Source organism: Equus asinus, chromosome 6 (genome assembly GCF_041296235.1).
Source record: "Equus asinus isolate D_3611 breed Donkey chromosome 6, EquAss-T2T_v2, whole genome shotgun sequence".
Taxonomy (NCBI): Eukaryota; Metazoa; Chordata; class Mammalia; order Perissodactyla; family Equidae; genus Equus; species Equus asinus.
Genome location: NC_091795.1, coordinates 97,260,056 through 97,283,870, shown reverse-complemented (window position 1 = coordinate 97,283,870; position 23,815 = coordinate 97,260,056). Strand labels below are relative to the sequence as shown.

General features: G+C 43.0%; 1 protein-coding gene across 2 annotated transcripts; it reads left to right on the top strand.

Moving 5' to 3' along the window:
- The first annotated feature begins 1,674 nt into the window (after positions 1–1,674).
- On the top strand, positions 1,675–23,808 carry RSAD2 (radical S-adenosyl methionine domain containing 2). Of its 2 annotated transcripts, none has more exons than XM_044771894.2 (6): positions 1,675–2,304; positions 8,378–8,539; positions 12,667–12,896; positions 15,956–16,105; positions 19,234–19,266; positions 20,992–23,808. In XM_044771894.2, exons 1-6 carry the CDS (start codon positions 1,959–1,961, stop codon positions 21,064–21,066), a joined length of 996 nt encoding a protein of 331 aa, XP_044627829.1. In that variant the 5' UTR covers positions 1,675–1,958; the 3' UTR covers positions 21,067–23,808. The 2 variants fall into 2 exon arrangements, with proteins under 2 accessions (XP_044627829.1, XP_014722271.2); XM_014866785.3 differs by having other exon boundaries at positions 20,972–23,808.
- Positions 23,809–23,815: the final 7 nt, after the last annotated feature.

The window sequence follows — 23,815 nt, the reverse complement described above, 5'->3', positions numbered from 1 at the left end:
CTGGGTATATACCCAACATAAACGCATACCTACGGGGACCAAAAGGCATGTACAAGAAAGTTCATAGCATAATAGCCGAATATTCCAAATGCTCATCATGATAGAATGATTAAATGAATTGTGGTATATTCAAACAATGGCATCCCAGCTAGCTATGAAAATGAAGAAACCACTGCTAAACACAACAAAATGGATCCATCCACAAATAAAACATTGAGAGAAAGAAGCTAGAAAAGAAACTGTGTTGTCTGATTCCCTCCATATGAGCTTCAACAGCAGGCAAACCTAGAATATAGTTTTAGGAAACAGGACAGTGTGATCTTTGGGGCAGAGGTAGGGTTTAGGGCCTGGGGGAAAGTGTTGAAGACTTCAAGGTCTTGGTAAAGTTCTACTTCTCGATCAAGATGGTTGCTACATACATGTGTTCATTGTGTCAGAAATTCAGTATGCTGTACATCGATGAATTGTGCTCTTTATGATAGTATGCTTCAGTAAAAGATTTGCCAAAAAAATAATATGATGGTTTCAAGTAACTAAACCGATTCCACAACCCACTAATACATTGCAGCCGCTGTTTGCCATTCCTGCAGGGGTGGTCCACATCAGGGAGCACAGAGTACATTGGGGATGTATGTTAGGGATAGGTGTTTAAAGACAAAAGGCCCTGGCTAAAAATGATGGTGACATTTGGCTGTCACCAATACTTGGATGCCTTTGGGAGGGGAGAGATGGCCAACTCCCAAGGTATAGAGAGCAAGAAGGGGGCTGCATTGGCCTGGATTCCAGCCCACCCCCTTCTTGAGCAGTTGGAAGAAGAAATCCCTCCCGTCCTTTGCAAGCCCGGACTTTGGAGAAGTTCTGCCACTGCTGAGCCTTCCTCTTGGACGGGTGGAGAAGGGCAAGTTATGAAGGAATAAGCATGTGTTCAAAGACTAGCAAAGTGACTGTTGACTTCTCTGAGCTCTTTGCCAAAAGGAACTTTGACTTCTTTATTTGATTCATATTTATTAATATTTTTCCTGATACAAAGGAGGCTCTCAATAAACACTTGTTGAAGGAAAGAAGAAAGAAAAGAAGGAAAGAAAGAATGCCTGAATGAATGAGTGAATAAAAGAAAAAGCCAGGATAGAACTTAGGAAGACTGAGAAAGTAATAATAAAATAATGGGATAATAATGATCAATTGATGAGTGGTATTGCAAGTGTTTAATCTCAGTTTAAACCCTTACTTCCTGTGTGACACATCTGCCCAGCTGAGAAATAAGTCGGTGTGTGCAAAGTGCAGATAGTGCCTGGCACACAGTGCTCCATGCAGGCGAAGTATTTCTAATTTATTATGCCAAGCTTAATATACCTCATGTCATTTGATCCTTAAAACACCCTGCATGCATTAGACATTAATACCCATATTTCCCAGAAGTGTTAACAAGATAAGGCAGGTAAAGAAATTTACCCAAAATTATACACTATTGGCTGAACTAAGCTTCAAACCTTAAAATACTTGTCTTCAAAGGACTTCATGATTACCCTCTGGGCCATGCGTGATATTTCATTGGAAATGGAAACTGATTTCATTTTCATTTCTTCATACACACATGATCTAGTCAAACAAATATTTCCTGGAGCCAGCCCAATTGCGTAGTGGTTAAGTTTGCGCAGTCCACTTCTGTGGCCCAGGGTTCACAGCATCAGATCCCGGGCATGGACCTAACACCCCTCATCAAGCCGCACTGGGGCCAGCATCCCACATAAAATAGAGGAAGATTGGCACAGATGTTGGGTCAGCAAAAAGTCTTCCTCAAACAAAAAGAGGAAGATTGGCAACAGATGTTAGCTCAGGGCCAATCTTTCTCACAAAAAAAAAAATGAAGGTGTGTCCCTCCTCCCCCGTGACAGGGTTGCTCAGGAACATATAAAGCGCGTTTCCGAGCGGCGGGCAGCCTCAGGGCGCCCGGCACCATGTGGGTGTTCATGCCCATCGCTTTTGCTGGAAAGCTGCTGAGTGCTTTCCGGCTGCAGCTGAGCTGTGTATGGAGCAGCCTGGTGTCCCTGCTCCTCGGGCTCAGCGCAGCATTCCGGCTGGCCGGGACTGAGAGCAGCCGGCACCAGAGCAGGAAAGCAGCAGCCGAGACCAGAAGGGAAGAGGAAGAGGGCATGAACCAGCCCCCCACCCCGCTCAGCGTCAACTACCACTTCACCCGCCAGTGCAATTACAAGTGTGGCTTCTGCTTCCACACGGCCAAGACTTCCTTCGTGCTGCCCCTCGAGGACGCCAAGCGAGGGCTGCTGCTGCTTAAGGAGGCCGGTGAGTCCCTGGTCCTAGAAAGAGATCAGGGGGCTCAGCAACCAGGCGCTGGGCTCAGAGAAGAGGGGCTGGGGGCACTCCAGCTGGGGGCTGCAGAGCTTCTCTAGAACTTGAATCCTTTCCCATCACACAGTGAGGATGCCATCCTGTGAGACAAGCTTAACGGGAATTTGGGTAGGGGTACCTAAGCCTGCCTAAACCCAGAGTCCGCTGGCATGGTGGGGAAGTGGAGCAAAGCCGTTCCCCTGCCGCTTCTAAGTGGGCAGAGGTCCGTGGGGATGGCCAAGCTCCCCGTCCACCCAGCGTTTGGAAAGAGGCAGGCTGGGAAGGTCGTGCTGCTTTCTAAGTCTGTCCAAAGCACTGACTGACTGGGGTTTTCCAGAAACAGTTCATGAGAAAGGTGGAAAACCAATACAAAAACTTTGACTTAAGAACTGCAAGATTTGAGTCTTTTATTTTGGTTCATTTATGTGCTCTTAATACGAAACTAGTAAGAAACTATGCACAACTCAAATACAGCAATGACTTTGTTCTCAAGACTTGCCTGCTAAACTTCCCCGCGTTAGTAACTGCAGGCATCGCAGAGAGAGCTCAGCTTGTCCAATTAGAAGGCAGCATCTTCCACTCCACATCTATTCTGCCTTCACTCCTTGTCTTCCTCTCTTTCCTAGAGCATCTCCTGAGCTAGCAACTTCAGCAACATCACCAACGCTTTTCTCAGCTTGTTTAAAGTTTATACGGAAGTGTAATAACATGCACAAAGTTGCACACATCCTGAGGGTACAGCTCGATGTATCTCACCAAGTAACCACACTCAGGTAAATAGCATGCAGATCTAGAAGGAAAACATCACAGTGCCCAGAAGAGCATGCTCCCTTCTGGTTACTGCCCTTCCTCCCAAGCGTAACCACAAGCTCATCTTCTAACACAGAGATGAGTTTTGCCTGATTTTGTACTTTTACAATGAAGTCATACAGTTTGCACTTTATTGGATCTGACTTACTTTGCTCCCTGTTATGTTTGCTCGGTCATCCACAGCTGATCCCAGGGCAGACCCACCTTGCCGCTGTTCCCAGTGGGGTCTAGCTCAGAGTCTCGCCATTTCTCACCAGGACTTCTCTGTTTCCTCTCATTGTCTCAGCTGTCCTGACTGAAGGCGCATTATCTTACTAAAATAGAGTTCTGATGCTTTAACTCCCCACTTAACTCTCGTGCGTGGCATCCAAGCCCAAATCCGTCAGCACAAGCCTGCAAGGCCCTGGGCAAGCTCAGTGTTGCCGTCAGTGTCCTCCACCCCAACGTCTTAGGTGTCCTGTGATGTGGGCACATCCTGTTAATCCCATTCTCCCACAACACCTGCAGCTTCATGCCTGTGCTGGTACCGTTCTCTCTCCCTGGAATGCGGGTCACCCCAATCCCTGTTGGGGAACTCTCAAAGCTCCTCAGGATTATTCCCGGTCCTCTTCACACAGAAATCATACCCCCGTCCCCATCATTTGTGATCCTATGGCACTGGTTACAAACGCATATTAGAGCACTTTTTAAACTATGCTCCTGTGTGTTGTTTCATTGTTTCGTTTTTCCTGTCTGGGTCCCCAAGGAGTTTGAGTTCCAAGGTTGAATCTTATCGTTCTGTGGATTTTTGTGTCTAGCAAAACATCTAGAATGTAATAGGGACTTCATAAATGGTTTTGGCTGGGTGAATTAATGCATGAATGAACGGATGAGAAGAGTTCCGGTGTTGTGGAAAGAACTTACGGTCCTGATCCACGCGGCCAGGGGTGAGCTCCTGCACCACCACTTACAAGATTTGTCAAGACATTTAACTTTTCTGAATCAGTTGAATGATTTTTAGATGTAGATAATAACGATAACTCATATACCAACCTCAAAAATTTGTTACAGGGGCCGACCCAGCGGTGTAGTGGTTAAGTTCGAAGGCTCTGCTTCGCAATCCAGGATTCACGGGTCAGATCCTGGGCACAGACCTAGAGCACGGCTCATCAAGCCAGGCTGTGGCCACGTCCACATAGAAAATAGAAAATTGGCACAGATGTTAGCTCAGGGTCAATCTTCCTCACCAAAAATAAAAAAAATAAAGTTGTTACAAAGCACAAATAGATGAATGCTTATGTATTTTTTATGGATTATAAACTATTACAGTTATAATTAATACTTTATATAATGACCTCAGTTTAGAGTAAGTCAAACCAAAGTTAATTAAAATTATTAGGGTATAGTATGGGTTATGTGTCCTATAAGTGAGATTTCTGGCTAATAGAGGAAAATCTATTTGGGTAATGATTAAAAATTTAAACTTATATTAAAACTTAAATTAAAATCTTTTATTTCAATGTGTATTATATTTAAAATTAAAATTTACTGCTCTGGCTGAAAATGCTTCTAAAATATATTATTTACTTCTCTGGCTTTTAAACAGAGAAGAATGAATAGAATTTAACCATTGTGAGCATCAGCTATCGATCTCGCTGTAATAGGATCGCTCTTGTATGCTAACACCATTGTGAATTAGTTGTTCCCTGTCTGAGATCTTTGCTACGTCTCTACATCCTGTTCCTTCAGCTTTCTCATTCTGTCATCCCCTCTAAACCTGCTCCTCGACTCATCAAGGGCTATGCCACTGGCCAATCCACTGTCTTGCTTTCTCCAGTTTATCTGTCCCTATTTAACCACACTTTTCAGGAATAATCTTTTTATTGGATTATAATGATCATCACACAAGCAGCTTCCTAGCATGTTAGCTTATAAACAGTGAGGTGATATAATTTATTACGGTCCAATCGTAGACACATCCGAGAGCCAAAGGGGATGCTGAAAAGAATGAGCATGTGATTTAGTCAACTGTCAACTGGACTGTTCTGGGTGAGCTGGGATGAAGGGTGACCCTACTGAGGAAGATGGAAGGCTACGGAGCCTGGGCACACATCCTGGCTCCACTTTTCTCTAGACTTATGATCTTGAGTAAGTCAAGCTCCTTTCTGGAGCTCAATTCCTGCAACTACAAAGCAAGATACTAATTCCTTCCTCGATAGATTATTTTAAGGATTAAGTGAGTGTTTTAAACGTGTTACCTTGGGTGGGGTACAGGGAGTCCAGATGCAGATCCAGAAGGAGAGAAACTGGGAAGAGTTTCACAGTTTTGTTCCTCACAGTTTCTTGTGAAGGACACAGTTCGCCCCCAGGGACCAGGGGATGTCCTGGGGTCAGCCGGCAGGCAAAGGGACGGGGGACTGTGGACAAGAGCCTTGATTGTGATTTCCGCGGGAGGGAACAGAGAGCGTAGGGCCAGCTGGCTTAGTGTGGGCTAGTTGGAGTCATTTCAGCAGGCTCTGGGCATGGGGCTGGCCCTGAAGGGCGGTGTACGGTGCCTGGTGTGAGAGCCCAGTGGAGAACGTGCTCGGAGTGTTGACTGAAATGGCTGCTCCAGAAGAACTGACCAGCTTGTAGCCATGGCCTCACCACTGGGTCAGGACAGCATTTTAAAAACTATACTACATACAGTGTGATGGCACAAATTAAACTTCCAAGCACAGTATTAGGGATTAGGTAGGTACAAAGTGTTCTGAGTGGGTAGATTAACAACGTTCTCAGCGAACTTTGTGGGGTGTGGTGCTGCTTGTGCCTTAGGAAGTTCCCTGGACCCCTCTGCTATTCTCATTGGTGTTTCTGTTTCCTTCCTATGACCAAGTCTGTGCTGGTCTTACTGGGCCTGGTGCTTGCTCCTTGGGTCTCTGATTCTCACATCTGTTAATATTTCTGTGATTTGCCGTGCCCTCCTCCCGCTCCTCTCCATCTTCTGTCTCTCCAAGGCTTCCGTCTCTAATTTGAGATGCTGGCTTATGTCTGTGCTTTAAGCACCATCAGAATTCTGTGATGTGGGCATTTAAAACTTCACTTAGAGGAACGAGCTGCTTACTAGTTAAGGCTGCATTCTGGAAATGAACAACTATGATGTGGGCCACGGGCAGAGAGCATCTACTAAAGACTCAGTGAACTGAAGAGAACTGAATTGAATTTAAAATGAACTCCACTGTGACAATATCACCATATAAAAATCTGAAATTTCAAGATATTCTGGGCCTTCTAGTTAATCATGGCATATTTATTTCCATTTCCTCCAATCTTTCCTCTACTCCCCTAAAGTTATAGAAAAATAATTGAAAGAAGGGGAATAAACCCACAGAGAAATGAACACACAGCTGTTGTAACTGAGTGATGCACCTGGGCAGCTTCAGCGTGTGTCTGCAGGAGGAAGGGCCTCAGGAAGCTCACCATACAGCCCCGGAGAACGCAGGAAACTTCAGAAGTTGGCACCTGTGTCACGCAGAAGTAAGGCAGTGAGTCAGAAGTGAGGGTGAGGCAGGAAGGAGGCAACAGGCTGGAGGCAGGCCAGCTGCTCTCCCCGCCATGGTCAGATGAGGCCCCTCCTAGTTCCTGCAGATGAGAGAAGCGTCCTTTTCTGAAGGATCTGGACCCCACGGGCTGACCCTCAGGGGCAACTGAGCAGGGAGGAGGGGGAGAAGGGCACCACACTGAATCTAGAGGGCTAAGTGCAAGTCAGCCTTCGGACATTCCCGGGGGGCAGGCACCTGGCACATGAGGCATAGGAGGAGAGAAAAGAGTCTTCTTGCGGAAACAGAATGGCCCAGAGGAAAGACCAAGGACACTGGCATCTGGAGCATTATCTAGTGAATAAGCTAGCTCACCTCTCTAGCACTCTGGGGTGGAACCGTCCGCGTGAGCAGACCCCTCCGTCATCCCAGAAATTCCATCCAGCTCTTTTGTGCTTCATTCAAATGTGAACGGACAAATAAAACGCCACAATAAAAGGCCGACGAAACAAGTAAACAGGGAAAACAAAAGAAGAAGAGAACTCCAAAAAACCTATAATTGGCAATCAGAGAGAGATGACAGAAGGAATTACATATATGAAATAACACAATGCTGAAAAAAGGAAAAGTTAGAAGATGGGAGAGTTCGGAGAACTAAAAATTGGATTTCTAAAATTAAAATTTTACTAGAAAGGCTAAAAGATAGTCTTAGAAAAATAGGACAATAGGAACAGGAGAGACAGGTGGAAGGAAAATAGTGGTTCAACACAGAAGCTCCAACATGCCAGTAACAGAATTTCCCAAGAGAAAAAGAAATTTGAGAAGAGGTGGGAATCATCAAGCAAGTAATGTAGGAAAGCTTCCCACAACAGAAAGAGCTGCGTTTTTAGATGGAGGGCCTTCCAAGCGTCCAGAGCAAGGAACAGAGACAGATTCCACTAAGGCACAGCATCCTGAAATTTCAGAACATTGGAAAGGAAACTTCTGGAAGGGCAAAAGCCATGTACTTACAAAAGATCCTAAATGAGTGATACCAGACTTCTGAACAATCACATTAAAACCTAGAAGACAATAAGTAATGCCCTGAAGCTTCTGTGTGAGAAGTGATTTCAATCAGAATATTGTACCTGGCCACACTTGATCACAAGTGTGTTTGGAAACATACAAGTCCTCACTTTAATTCATATTTTATGCTTTTTCAGGAAACTCCTGAAAGAATTTTCAAAAATAAGGGAGTAAACCCAGAGAGAGGAGGATGCAGATTCCAAGACAAGAGGCATCCATTCCATGGAGGTGGGGTGGAGAGGGTCATCCCAGAACCACGAGGAATGATGTCCCAGGGATGAGAGCCCAAAGGCAACCATTCTCCATGGGGAAAGTGGCTTCCTGTTTGCAAATCTGTGGGATACCTCCTTGCACCCTGTAGCTTCTAAGCAATTCTGTCATCTGTGCCACTAATTCCTGCTTTGAAGTGCATCTATTTGAAAATCGGGGGGAAAACACAACTTCAGGTGACCTTTTTCCTGGTGAGGCCTTGGATTGTATACATGCTTATTTCCACAAAGTGAGGCTGAGCAGGGACCAGGAGTCAAGGAGAGAGAACAGTGAGGAGTTATTTCATTCTGTTCCATTAAGGAAATAGTACTTTTGTCATTAAAATAGTAATGGATGTTTGTGAAGTAGAAAAATAGAAGGAAAAAATCATTTTTCCTCTCTCCCAGGCATGGAGAAAATAAACTTTTCGGGCGGAGAGCCGTTTCTTCAGGACCGGGGCGAATACCTGGGCCAGCTGGTGAAGTTCTGCAAAGAGGAGCTGCACCTGCCGAGCGTGAGCATCGTGAGCAACGGCAGCCTGATCCGGGAGAGGTGGTTCCGGAGCTACGGTGCGCTTGCTGGGATGGCACTGTAGTTGTTGCCACTGTTAGTGTTGGGTACTCTCTTTCCTTCCATCCTGGCCCTTAGGCCAGGCCTGCTGGGGACCAGATAGGAGGAAACATCCAACTTGCTCATTCTAATCTCCGCTCAAGCTGTGCCTGGAGTTACGGCAGTTAGAGTTTGGTGGGGCTCTGAGTGAACAAGTGTGGCAAGACAGAGAACACAGCATATTAGTGAGCATAACTCTTCTGCACATTTCAGTTTAGCAAGTATTAAGGCCTATGGCTTTAGCTTAACTACTGGCAGGGAAAGTTAACATGGGTGACAGTTTTGCAAGCCCAGGCTTTATTGCTTGTTTGCTATTAATGTTTAATTTAAAAAATATTTACATAAATAACTATGTATTATATTTATACATAATTTATACATAATTATACATAATTATGCATAATTTATACATAACAAAAATGTGTATTATATTTATACATAAATAACTATGTATTTTATTAGGCTCATGTATTAATTAAGTAATTGGACTGAAACAGTCATTCTCACCTTTGGTTGTACACTTGGCTGCTGAGGAACTTTTTTTAAATTTTTTTTAAAGGTTGGCCCTGAGTTAACATTGGTTGTCAATCTTCCTTTTTTTTTCTTCTTCTCCCCAAAGCCCCCAGTACATAGTTGTATATTCTAGTTGTAGGTCCTTCTAGTTGTGCCATGTGGGACGCCACTACAGCATGGCTTGTTGAGTGGTGCCAGGTCCACGCCCAGGATCCGAACCAGTGAACCCTGGGCTGCAGAAGCAGAGCACACGAACTTAACCGCTCCGCCGTGGGGCTGGCCCCTGCTGAGGAACTTTAAATAAATATCTTTGTTGGTACTGGACCCCAGAGAGGTTATGTCAGAACCTCCTGATGTGGGGGCAGGCCAATTTGGGGGGACTCCAAGGGATTCCAGTATGCAGCCAGGAGTAGAAACCACTGATTGTAAGATTGCTGAGGTCCCTTACAGCTAAGTTTTACAGAGACATAACATCTGCTCTAAGGAACTTACGAAGCACTTGAAAAATGTTAGCTATTATTACTGCTACCATTGTAGGAGACAGTTGGAACCTAACTCTTAGAGTACAGTTTTCTATTCTTGCTTTGTATGAGCTGTTTGAGCCTTGAAATCATTCAAAGGGTAGTTGCATTTATGATCTGTGGGGGATGTTCACAGGAAATCTCTGACCAAATGCCCCTTCTGAGATGGTAAGGAAATGGACATGGTGGGGAGGGGAGGTTGCGCATGTAGGTAGTATAGCCCATATGATGAAGGTTGAGCAGGAAGAGAAGATTCACAAGTTTCAGGTAGAGGTGAACCAGGGAAGACAAAGGCAATGGATTAAAACTGAAACATCCATAAAGGGAGTCACTTCATGAGACCAGGGTCAGAGTTCTGAAGTAAGCTTTGGGAACCACATTTACAGAAAAAAAAGAAAGGTTTAAGGAGCAGGTGTGAGCAGAGAATAATTGGTCATGTTTGCAGGATGTGTACCTGGCAACGCTCTCCCTCCAAAATTGCTCCATCTGCTTGTCAGTGTGCTGTGGAGAGTAGAAGCCAGGAGGGTCTCTGCCCTTCAGGGTCAAAGGCTCAAATGCTTGTATCAGGGAGGCGGTGTCATTAGTGACTTTGAAGTGTGTAAGAAAAACCAGCTTCAATGGGAGAGAGATGATGAGAAAGTGTGAAGACTGTGAAGAATTGGAAGCATCATGCCCTATTATAGCGGACAAGTGGACAGCCAAGTATGAGCTTCCATTGATTTCAGTACTGTATGGGAGCTTAGCATAGGGTTGCCATATCCTCACATTGTCAAAGACACATCAGAAATCTACATTCTATCTTAAATCCAACTTGAAATATTTTCAGATGTTGTATTTACGTATACCTATGTAGTCCATTAGCCTCCAATTTTCTACCTCTGGTTGGAAGAACCAGGGATGGGTCTGTGTGCCTCAGGGGATGAGCGGACCTACTTCAGAGCTCCCACTACCACTCTAAGTTTGGCAGCTTTCTAGGAGCACTCACTTAATAGCCAGTTATTCTCACGGCTGAGGTTTATTAGAGCAAAAAGATACAGAGCAGAAACAAGATGTGGATTGCCAGAGTCCAGAGAGGTCAGACAAGCTTCTGAGTCCTTCCCCAGCCAGGGACACACAGGTGTGCTTTGTCTCTAGCAGTGAGTGACAGGGACATGTTTGGAATGTCTTGGCCCAGGAATGCTCATCTGAGTTTTAGAGTCTGAGGCTTTTATGCAGGGCTGGTCCCCTAGGCAAATATTGCCATGCAACCAGCCATGGTAACTGAAACTCAGGGCCCACAACAATGAAACCAGGTACATCATGAACCTTGCTGAAGACTCCTGACGACTCTTGACAAGTTGAGTTTACACGCCCCATTGCCCCAGGCATACACACATCATCAAGAAGTGACATATAGAACATTCTGGCAGTCATATAGGCAGGAGTTGGCCCGGATTCTATCATGGTTCCAGGCTTTCCTGGGGACATGCAGGGACTGAGCAAACAGATCTGCTCTGTGAACTGTTTCTTCACAGGGGTTTGATAAGCAAATCTGAGAACAGGAGAGGGGATATCATAGTAGCACATAGTAACACAGCAAAAGCTGGGGAGGTGGCAGAAACAGCAACTGACGTAGAGCTTCTCAGGCAGCTTGGAAATCAACTAAGTAGGGCATTAATATAACTGATGGGTCTCTATTTTGGGGGTTTTGAACTTCCTATTTGGTTTGGTTGGAGACCGCCTGTTAAGTAAGTTGCCTTTTCCCCATATGCTATACCATTAGGAATTTATTTGAGATCAATTTTTAGAATATTTTGGTTGTCTTAAATAATGACCAATATCTCTATTCTGACTTCAGTTTGTACTAGATGCTTTGAGCCTGTAAAAGAAGTAAAAGACAAGTGCTTGCCCTTGGAGAGCCTAGAGTCTGGTTAGGAAGATGAGACACCCAGGATGTACGATTAGGTAACAGATTGTAACTCACCTTAAGTCATAGTTCAGAGTTCAGGACCATCAGTCACTTCTGTCTTTCTCCTGGGAAGTGGAGGCCATACATGTGGCTAACATCAAATTAGCCCCCCCATTGAAGTTAAAATTACTCTCCAATTGTGAAGTTAAATAACGGTTGCTTAAAGAGTGTTTGGAAGCCCTAGTTTCTATAACTGAAGAGCAGTTTTTAGAATTGACTTTGCAGTCAATGCTGCATAATTACTATAACTAGGAAAACTGATACTGAATCAACTGCGCGGGGTTGGCCCGTGAATGACTGGGCAACAGAGAATGCCTGTGCTTAACAGGCAGGTGGATAGTGTGGAGCAGCAGAGGAAATCAAACAGTGGAAAGTAAGGCAGAGGAGAAAGTAATGTTTCAGAAACCGATGGAAGAGAGGCCAAAATGAAGATGATGCTCACTGATGTTTTCTGTGCTCCAATTTCAACCCACTTTCATGGCTCTTAATATGTTCCATTTCAGGGAGGGGCGGTTTACACTCTGTCTCCTCCACTGAACTCCATTCCCTCATGGCTTTCTCAGCATCTGATTCAGCTGTGGCTGAAATACCGTAGGGTCTCTATAAATAGTTAGATGATGAATCAAATACACAAAAGAAGTCAAGGAGAAGCCAAAGAACTTGCCAAAAAATATTAGGGTTCTACAGAACAAGTTTATTTATGTGATGAGAAAAAGAGAAGTAAATCTGTAAATGCTCCTACATATGGCTGGAGGTGCCAAAAGATCTCCCTGCTTCAGAAGTTACATGATTTAGATGCAGGAATTAATGAAAAACCTCATTTAAATATATTGATAAATGTCCACAAACACGTGCAGAGTTTTAGAACAGTCGAACGTAAGCATGTCTATCATCTCATTATGTGTATATATATATTTTCAAGATTATTTTACACAAGTACCCAGTATAATTCACATTTCAGTGAGTTTTGTGGGTGTGAGGAAAAGTATCTTTTGAAAAATTGAAAGAGATACAAGCAAGATATGTTTTTTCATAAAGAGATGTAAACGACCTGTAGGGCTTGGTCTTTGAATGGAAAAGTTTAAAGATGATCATTTTCCCTCAGCTGAATACTTGGACATTCTCGCCATCTCCTGTGACAGCTTTGACGAGCAAGTCAACGTCCTCATTGGCCGTGGTCAAGGAAAGAAGAACCATGTGCAAAATCTTCAAAAACTGAGGACGTGGTGTAGAGATTATAGAGTAGCCTTTAAGATAAATTCTGTCATCAATCGATTCAACGTGGAAGAGGATATGAGGGAACAGATTAAAGCGCTGAACCCTGTGCGCTGGAAGGTAAGTTCATGGTGTTGCGTTTGCTGATTATAACTAAGGAAACGTTCAGGAGAGACTTGTCTCAGTGAAACTGAGAACGATCAGGATACAGAGAACTCGGCCTCCTGAGCCAGCCGGGGGATCCGGTCCTTGGTCCTTCTTTCAGCTCCATTAGACGTTAAACTACTTACGTTCTCTTTGGCTCAGTTTCTCCTGATGAAAACCAATTCCCTTCCGGAATATGGAGAAGATAAAGGTCAAAAGATTTACCAAGTGTTTGGAGATGTTCTGAAGAATATGTCCATAGAAAGCCTAACTTATGTGTATTTATTAATATAAGACTGGATGGCCCCTTAAAAGTCTGGCTTATTTATAAGTGGATATATGTTCTTTGTAAATGCTGATGGTAATAAATTTTTCATTGAATTATTAGAAGATATTGGGGGCAAGGTCATCCCAAAGTTTTGGCAAAATTCCTTTCCCAAGACCCGTGCTTTAGGACTGGCTCCACTATCGGCTCCCAACAGGTCCAAAGTTTGAATGCACGAGGCCATTCTGGGGTATACGTATAGCACCCACCATGTGAAGACACTTTCGATAATTATAAATTAAGGTTTTGTGCCCTGGCTGTTCTTCAGAATCAACTCGGGGGACTGTTTGAAAAGCGGCTTCTTGGGCCTCATCCCACACCCACATTCTTTAAACAGGGCCCTGTGGGAGTCAGACATGAGCAAGAAGGCTTGCATGAGTATGTAGTTTTAGCAGGCTGCCTTGAAGATTGTTATGTAGCTATCCAAAATCTGTGCCTGGACCCCAGAGTAGATGCAACTAAGTATAAGATGTAGAATTCAATTCGACAAAGGTAGAGACATGGGGAAACTCAGGTAATGTAAAGCTATGAGTGCTTAAATAATATGGGGAGGTGAAACAGGCACAGTTTAATTCTGCCAAAGTGCCAGGAAGGCTTCATGTAGGAGGGGGTATTTGGCTGTGCTCTGAAAAATGGACAGAATTTCCACAGGTGGGGAAGGCCTGGGGAAAGAGGTCTCCTCCAGACAAGAGGGCGCACCACACACAGAAAACCCTCCCTTTCAAAGCTACCTGGGCTGGGTTTTAAATCCTGTGTTAGCATTCAGAATAGAGTTAGGGAGATGAGGAAAGAAATTATTATTTTCCTGAGGTTATCCTGTAATATGTGGAAATGGGTTAGAAGAACCTGCAATGTTACTTCTTAAGTTTTTAAATTAGTATATTGAACTTGAACTTTGATTACATATATAAGTGAGCTGGAATATCAGCCACCCTCCCAGGCCTAGGAGGAACTGGAAGAAAGCTAAAGAAGGAGAAATTATATGAGGAACGGAAGCTATGATCCAATAGGGAGGGACAGACCAAGGCCAGGGGCCCAAGCTCCAAGTTCTTAGATTTTCCTTCTAGAACCAACCCCCCAGGCACCACTCTCATTTCCCTACTCCCGCTTCTCTGCTCCACTTCTTTTGCTGTTAGTATCTTCCTCATTATTCTCTTTTCAACTTTTATATGTATGTTTTCTTCTCATACCTTTGGTTTCCTCGTGTCTCCTTGTCACGTTTCTAATGCATAGTTTTTTTCCTCCAATCTTTTGACTTCTGCTCTGGCTTCCCCTTGCCTGATTCACTACAGAATTGCCTTTCAAAACCCTGACTTTTTTGGAGGGAGAGGATTAGCTGTTGCCTGTTTGGAAAACAGTTTCCTTATCACATTCTTGATGTCTGCAGGCTGCAAATTGATGTAAATCAATTGTCCTGGATCAGGTTCTTGTGTGATTACTCACGTGGTTCAGAACCTGGTTTCCCAAGCTGCCTCCTCCTGGTTGCCCCTGGACTTGCAGGTGCCGTCAGCAGTACCTCAGTGCTGAGCCACATGGTATTTGTCAGCAGGGGGTTTGCTGTCACCCATGGGCTTGCTCCACTGGCAACAGAGAGGGCTTCGCCTGACCCTCCCCATCCCGTCCCACCGCCCTCCCACTGCTCTCCCTCAAGCTCCTGTGACATGATTTCCTCCCAAGAGACCCTTCCATTCTAGCTGGCAGATTCTGGAACGGAAGCCACCAGGGAAAACACCCATGTGTATCTTCATCATCTGATACTCAGTCAGCTTGGGATTCCAACTTGTGAGAAAGGCCATCCTCCCTGCCACCTCTATCTCTCCTCACCCTGTGCCAGCACTGGAGATGAGTGCTATGGGTGCAAGTTGAGTGGCATCCTCTCCCAAGATGCTCACAGCCTACTGAGGAAGACAACCATGAAAGCAAATGTTGAAAGTACCATGTGAACACGATCAGCAGAGGCAGGTGTCAAAGGAGTGAGCAAGAAAGCAGTATTTAGGGCATTTTAAAATGACTTCTAAACTGACTAAAATGTGAATTAAATCCTATGTAGAATCTCCCCCCTTTACGTGAAAATCTCATAGACCTGGCTCTGTGCTGGGTCTGTCTCCGATCAGCCACTGTCGCCTTGAACAATTCCCTGGGACTGAGTTTTTCCTTTTCAGATGATGACATTCCTTATGGTGGAAGGACACCTTACACACACACATTTATTTATTTACTTAAAAGAATGTTCAGAAATACTATTAATGGCTTGGGAAGACTGTCCTTATATATTAACTGAAAAACAAACATATTCTAGAGGCCGTAACAAGGAAGTATGAAAATCAGTGGAAATAACAACATTTTGAAAATACTTATTTCTTGGTTTGGGGATTACAAATGATTTGTTTATTTTCTTGATGTTTTTGTATAGTCCGTATTTCCATCAATAAACATCTGTTATTTTGTAGTCTGAAAAAATTGGCTTATAAGACTAGAGCAAACATAATCTAGACCAGTATTTCTAAGTTTATATTTTAGGAATGTTTGTGCTTACTAAATTTTAGGGTGAGCTCTGGCTTCCCCAGTGCAATGTCTTTTTAGAATTTTCCTTAGTTTGATGGGTCTTCTTTGCTTAAGAGAGATGAAGCTTGGGTCAGGGGAAACAGCATTTGAGATGAAAAAATGATGGAAAATTCTTTACGAAGCAAACACCACACTTGTCTTTCAGGTCTTCCAGTGCCTCAGAATTGAGGGTGAGAACGCTGGAGAAGATGCTCTGAGAGAAGCAGAACGATTCCTTATCAGTGATGAAGAATTTGAAGGATTCTTACACCGCCACAAAGAGGTGTCCTGTTTGGTGCCTGAGTCTAACCAGAAGGTTGTATAAAGCAGAAATTGTTCTGTTCACCATCACACATTTAGATGACTCCAAAGAGGGAAATCTCTCCCCTCAGGGCTCCACACAGTCTTACTGGGGAGGGTCCCCGTGGAGGGGTGGAAGGAGTGCAGGCACAGGGCTGGGGCCCACCCTCGGCCCTGCGCCTTCCAGCTGTGGGCCTTTGAATGAGCTTCAGGTTCCCCATCCTGCAGTGGCTAAAATGGTACCAAGGAGGGCCGTATGAGGTTAGCGGTAATCTCTCTAGACGTCATACATGTAGGACAGGGTGCCTAAACAGGGGAGGGACCAATGCTGCTACGTTGATATCAACACTATCACAGTATTTACTTCAGTTATCTTTATGGATAATTTTAAATGTTGGATAGAATGCAGAAGAAATGTTTCACTAATTCTTTAGTTTTCTAATGTGATTACAATTGGATAGATACATCCTATTAGCACAAATTTATCTGTTATGTAGTTTAGACAACATTAGGCAAAGTGTGTCTACACTATGGAACTTCCAGGTGTTACCAGAGGCAGAATGAATAATTAGTGTGTTCTCAGAAGCTAAAGAAAAAAACCTCTTTGTTCAAAGGTCCATTACTGCAGTGTTAAGGGCAACAGTAAAAAATCAAAGAGAGTCTAATATTCAGCATAAAGAGAGCAGGTAAACTCGAATGTTCACAGTATGAAGTGTGATAGTGACCTAAAACCATATTTCAAAGAACATTAGGTGACAAGGATAAGTACTCATGATATAATATTAGGTACGAATGAAGAACAGTATGCAAAATTCATTTGGCTTTTAATCCTAAGGTGCAAAAGAAAAATGTGTATATACGTATCCCATGCTCATGCTGGAGTTGCACTTTAAAATTTTCTAAAATAAGTCGTTTTCTTATTTTTAAAAGTATTTAAAACTCAAAATGTTCTCCCACTTCCCACCAAACAATACACATGCAGCATAATCCCACCTTATCAGCCTATCATATTAGGAACTCCAGAACAAAGATTTGTTCCTTATGCCTTTGACTTCTGAGTAATGTTGACTGGAGCATGAATAAGAAAATCTGTGCATGGGGGACAGGGCAACGTTTGAAAAGAACAGAGAAAGAGCAGAGGAGAAAACTCTCATATCCATGCACTATTTGATATGATTTTTTTAATCTTGTCTTAATTATGTAGCTAATGTGGGGGCCACAATAAGTGTGACTACTTTTTGAGCACTTCCTTTGCACGAGGGACTGGGAGTGCTTTCACAGACGCTCTGTGGGCCAGGCTTCATACCCTGGTTGTGGAAACAGTAAGGCTGAGTTGTAGGGTTAACTGACCTCACCTACATCAGAGGCAGAGCCTAGTCAGGGGCAAGCTAGAGTGTGGATGACGCCAAAGCCAGAGACACTTACTAGCTACTGAGTTTCAAACTCCAAAGTATGTTTCAAACGCAAACCCCAGAGGCTCCTGTTACAATGCAGATTCTGACTCAGCAGTCTGGGAGGAAGTCATTGAGAGGACATGACCCTTGAGCTGGGCCCAGGAAATCAGAGGTTCCTCACCCCGTCCCCTGGCCTGGGTATGTATGTTCTGCCCACCGTTCCCACAGTGGGAGCTATTCCAAGGAGGCAGCCTTAAGAGAGCAGGGTGTTGTTGAGACCATCTGGATGGTAGACAGGACTGAATGCGGCTAAGGCCTCTACAGAAACTTTTAAGATTCTGGCAGGGGGTGCAGAGGTCTTCTCATCTAGCAGCTACCCGAGATAAGCTTCATACATAAGTTCCCTTGCTTATTGCATCTGCCACCAACCCGTCTGGAGAGGTCTGCCTCTTTCTTTGGTCTCTCCTTGCCCTTCACATACAAAGGCCAGTTTCACATTTCACCCTGGAAGCTCCCGAGTTTGTGAATCAACAAGCAGGTCAGAGATGGGCCCTTTAAGAAGCTACCAGCTGAGGCCTCTGCTGCTGGCCCATCTCCAGATTGTCAATAGCAAGGTCTTGACCTGACTGTGCTCGGGATTCAGGAAACTATGGCCCCGGGGACAAGTCTGGAATGCAGGCTAAGAATGGTTGGGAGAAAAGCCAAAACAAGAGTAACATTCGAGGGGCCGGCCCTGTGGTCCAGTGGTTAAGTTCGCCTGCTCTGCTTCGGCGGCCCGGGGTTTCGCGGGTTGGGATCCTGGGCGCAGACATGGCACGGCTCATTGGGCCATCCCGAGGTGGCCTCCCACATGCCACAACTAGAAGGACCTACAACTAAGAATATACAACTATGTACTGGGGGTGCTTTGGGGAGAAAAAGGGAAAATAAAAAATAAAATCTTAAAAACAAAGAATAACGTTTGTGACCAGTGAAAATGATATGAAATTCAATTTTCAAGGTCCATAAATAAAGCTCCATTAGAACACGGTCACATCCACTCTTTAAGTATTTTCTATGGGGGCTTTCAAGCTATGTCTGTGGAGCTGATAGTTGCAACAGAGACTGTATGGCCTACAAGGCTGAAAATATTTGCTATTGGGCCCTTCACAGAAAAAAGTTTGCTGACCCTTACCTATAGGGGTATGTATGGAAGGCATAGCGACTGCAGGAGTACAGGTACACCGTCTGTAGACGGATAGAAGGCACAACTACGTACAAGTAATGTAAGGAATATTGAATGCTCAGGTAAGTTCCCAGGTAATAGCATTTAAGGGGCTCTGCTTTACACATTGGAAAAGGGAGAATTCGGTATGACAGACACAGCCACTGGGAATATTAAGTAATGAAGAACAGGGCTCTCCCACAGCTCGAGGAAATGGGAAAATTAGCCTAGGGATTTCAGTCAAAGGAGCTTTCAGGTGACCTCCGACCCCTTCAGCATGGGGCAGGGAATCCAGCCTGCGTGAATCTGCTGGAATCTGAATGGACACAATCAGATGGCCCTGGAGATGTGTGTTGGGTGGGGATGGGGCACCAGCAGATGGCTCACTTTGTAAGGGATGTGCCCAAAGACATTCAAGCAATATGAGAAACATGGAATCCAGAGGTAATAAAGCACAGACACACCGACATTTTAAGACAGACAGTGGGGCATCCACACAGAAAAATACACTTGAAACTAAATTTGTATTTAATTTCTCCTTTGCAGATGAAGGATTCCTACCTTATTCTGGATGAATATGTGAGTATTTTGAATGAATTATAAAATTATCACTTAAAAATTAATTAAGCAGGAATGCTAGAGTGGAGTTATAATGAGCATAGCCATTTAGTCCATATTTGTTCTTCTTAACCAGCATTTCACATTTTTACTCTCACTGCTGGGCATTAATATTAGAGCCCTTACTTCACTGTGGCAAGTTCTGAGCTAAGCACCTGGGCAGGCATTGGCTGGAACCCGGTCCCCATAAGTGCCCAAACCCCCAGGTCATGGTGTCTCCCGTGTGGCTATGGATCCGTGGACGTCACATTGAAGCTGACATCACACAAAGCAGATCCCTCTGTTACGCCATCTTGGGCTGGGAGTTCTCTGGCTACCGGGCACCCAGGATACATTGGAGGAAGGTCACATGTCACATTACCTTTAATTTCTCAGATGCTGCCAGCTTGTCCTCTGACTGATACGTCTTGGCTTTAGTGAGAAGAGTTACAGTTCCTCTCCAAAAGTCGCTGATGCTCCCACTGCCCTCCATAGGAGAAGGAAATCCACCCTTCTCAAAAGTGGAAACAAATCACTTTCCCTTCCTCTTGTTTCTTTTCTCTTTCCTTCTTTCTTTGTCTAGATTCATAAACCTTTGCCAATATTTCTAGCAAAGGGCAAATAATTTCATTCAAAGACCTGTTTTTAAGAAATGAACTCCAACAAGAACAAAGGCTTCAATATTTCGTTGGGATTTGGTGTTTTGAGAAATGCTTATTGTGACTTTGGTATTTTATTATTCTCAACTTAATCAATGGTGCTTCACAGCCGTTTCGTTTTTTGTCAATGTGAGCTTTCCTTATGGAGCACAAGGGGAAAAGTAATCCCATGAATGTTCAGTTTGTGGGGTCAGATAGACAGGAAAAGTCAAACAGGATTTATTTTTGGAGTATCATGATTGGCTGGAGGTTTTGATCAATATTGCTCAACAAACTGGTCTCCACACAGTTGGAAGAAACATAGTGGAACTAAAATTTGCTGTTGGCAGTTTAAGAACATTTGGATTCAATAAGTAATAGTAGGGCTTCTACAAAATGCTCAGTGCCATGGTAGGTCCTGAGAAGTGTGAAGACCTCGTTCCTACCTGTAAGGGGTTTAATAAAGGATAAAAACCAAGACCCTTAGCAGGGCATAGAAGATTCTTCTTGATCTGGTGCCCACCTGCCTCTGTAGCTCCTTTCTTATCACTCTCTATCCTTCTCTCTAAAGAAGGTTTTGTTAATATGTACACGTATATATTCATGCACGCAGTTTTTATTCCAGCAATGTCACCTACCTATAATTTCCCAAACACACCATGCTAGTTCATGCTTCTGTGCTTTTGTAATACTGTTCTCTCCAACTTACAATTTCAAAACCCAATTCAGACATCAACATTTTTTGAAAGCCTTTCCTGATTAACCCCCTGCCCAATGGAGGGGCATGCCCCTCCTGTGGACATATATAATTCTGTTTATCACACACTTAATCAATTTAATGTGTTTATGTCAGTTAACGTGAGTTAGTTGAGTAGAGCGAGATTGTCCAAGGAGTTCAGCATCCTCTGTATAGAATCTGGCCACAGTTCTCAATAAATATTTGTTGAAATGATTGGAATATCAAAACTTGTCTTGGATGAACCCTCAAAATTGAGTTTTACAGGATAAATCATATGGAAATATCCCAATTTCTGTCATGAATATTCTAGATGCGCTTTCTGAACTGTAGAAACGGGCGAAAGGAGCCTTCCAAGTCCATCCTGGATGTTGGAGTAGAAGAAGCTGTAAAATTCAGTGGATTTGATGAAAAGATGTTTCTAAAGCGAGGAGGAAAATATGTATGGAGCAAGGCAGACCTGCAGCTAGACTGGTAATGCTGGAAGTGGAAGCAGCCTTCAGCCCACCCGTGGGGACCTCTTACTCAGACTCTAACTGTCAGCAGTGCCTCCTGTTGGCGTTTCTTACTGGCCCTGAATCTGATATTCTATTGCACATGACATCTGATTATCTGTGGTCACTGAACACATAAATAACTGGGATAACTGACATCCATTGACAATGCAAAACCATTAACTTTAGTTAATTAGCTTATTTTGGATTTGAATTTTTGAGCAGTGTTTACTGTGACTCCTGTATTTTCATTTCAATACTCCTGTATTTTCATTTATTTTTCCAGTCCTTTTGTTTGACGGAGTTGGTTCTTTTCTGCTAAATACCGAGATGCCAATGTTCAGATGTGGAAAAATTACAAAATATCTTCCCTGATTATTTCTGCTCTTTCTTTTTCTGTCTTTTTTACCATTGCAATCTTGGACTTTTGATCCAGAAGTTTGAAAATAGTCAACAGATGTTTTGAAGAATAAGAAATGATAATCTTACCAGTCTTCAGTAAGCACCTAGAAGGGATCGTTCATCTACTGATGCTCTGCACGGCCTCTGGCCCACGCTGACTATTCCATGAATGTTAGCTCTCTCTCTTGCTCTCTGTTCTCTTCCAAGATTCTTAGCAAAACCAAGATACACTTTACATTTCATGATGAAGTTGACACAGGGTCAGTGCTTGGGTTGCTGTGTGAACCTATTATTTAAGCCACACGAGTCCGTCAGGCAGAAACATGTAGCCTTGTTGAGTAGATGGTTGGCCCCAATTCTCTGAAAAGTGACAGCTTGCTGGATTGGCACCATCTGTTCTGAAAAAGCACTGGGTGAGTGTGTAGGAAAGAATGTGATGAAGAGTCTAGAATGTACCTGGATTTCATGTGAATAAAGCCGTGACACAATATAATATTTCTCAATTCACTTTGAATCACTTGAAATAAGGTATAATCTAGGTCAGGATGAGAAGATCTGGGGCCTTCCTTTTCTAGCAGTAAGAAAGAGCTTGAGGGAAGATGTCACTTAAACTGGGTCAGCGAACAGAATTCTCTCCTTCAGGAAATATCACATGCAGCTTGTTTACATGACCTAGACAGGATCTCATTGCCTGGAGAACAATAATTTCCTATCATTGTTTCAAGAGAGCAAAATCATGGGAAATGTTTTACCCAAGCAAAAAAAAAAAAAAGTTAATTTTAATCTAATTGCCATTCCCATGTCGCTCACTAGGTGGCATTTAAATGTTGCCTGATTCCATTAAGGCACAATGCAGAAAATCTGCTTCATCTTCTATTTTCAAGGCTTGCTGATTTTGAAAGGTTTGGTTTTTATGCTTTTTTTTCCTCAGAAAATATATTTATACCTCAAATTTTAAGTCACTGTAATTCAAATGAAATCTGTTTGTGTCCCATCTAAAATAGCATAGGTTGTCATATATTTTCCCTTTTATTTTATTTTTGTAAGAGAAAAATGAATTGGAAGTTTTTTCCTTGTGGATTTTGATAGTATCTAAGCTATGATGATGTTAATATAATCAACATAAACATAAACAGATTTTTTCTTAACATGAGTGCATTTTGCTGATTTTTACATTTTTCAACATGAGTAAGTTCAGCAGAGAAAGATGCCATATGTGGAAGCACTGCAGGCGTTATCTGTGTACAGTAAGTGCTTGATCATTATTTTTTGAAATAAAATCTGAATCTGAAGCCCAAAATCTGCCCAAATCATCTGAGTTGGAATGAATTTCTCTTGAGCTAAGGGAAACTATTTCTCTTTCCCTGAAGGGAAATATAAAAGAAAACAGCAAACTGCACTTAAGAAATAAACTATTGTAAGTACATAAACACAGTCATTTTTGCACCACCACCCCCTTACTGAAGCACTGTCAGGATTTGCAAAGCTTTGATGTTTAAAATATTCAAATGTTCATTTTTCTTAAGGGGAGGAAACAGGGCCTTTTAGCATTAGAGTAAAATTCAAATACAGTATTTTGTCTTTTTCTTTTGGTTTTAAATATGAGTGTCAGTTTTGTGAAAGATGTTCCTTTTCATTACGAAAACAAGGGACAATTTAACTGAGGTGTTTCAATTTATGTGTTAAGGGCAAACATTTTGTGATGCTTTTAATTATTGCTTAAGTTTACATTGTAATAATACAAATGGAATTTTGTCTTAAGAAACCGAGAAAGATCAGATATTAGTAATAGCATATTGGTTTAAAAAGTATGACTTCTGTCTGTTATTTAATGATAAATGATACGAAAGTTGCCTGTTTTTTTCCAAGTTTGAAGATGAGTGAAACCATCTGGCTGAATCATCTGAAATGGAGGCTCCTGTTCTTTACTTTCTGGAGTCTGGAGTCTAGTGGGTGGGTCGATAGAGAGAACCAAGATACTAAAATAAGAGAACAAAGTCACCATAAGGCTCTGTCAGGCAATAACTCATCGCATAGGCTGCCCTCTTATTGAAAGGTCTGTTTAGTCCACTGTGATTAAATGACTCACTATGCTGTAAGATCTTAAGTCTTTGTCTTGAGTGTGTATATGAGGTCTTAGTTTTTAGGGAAATATATCTATATGTAACTTTCTATGCTCATACGTGATACTCCTGAGTATTGGTTTGATATATTGTAAGATGCTGTAATATATTAAAATATTTTTTGTACCCTGCCTTCTC

Bases quoted from the DNA above. Each gene is read 5' to 3' on its own strand.
- RSAD2 (XM_014866785.3), top strand. From the start codon at position 1,959: ATGTGGGTGTTCATGCCCATCGCTTTTGCTGGAAAGCTGCTGAGTGCT. The intron at 16,106-19,233 runs GTTGTATAAAGC...TCTCCTTTGCAG, and splicing joins TGCCTGAGTCTAACCAGAAG to ATGAAGGATTCCTACCTTAT. The intron at 19,267-20,971 runs GTGAGTATTTTG...TGAATATTCTAG, and splicing joins ACCTTATTCTGGATGAATAT to ATGCGCTTTCTGAACTGTAG.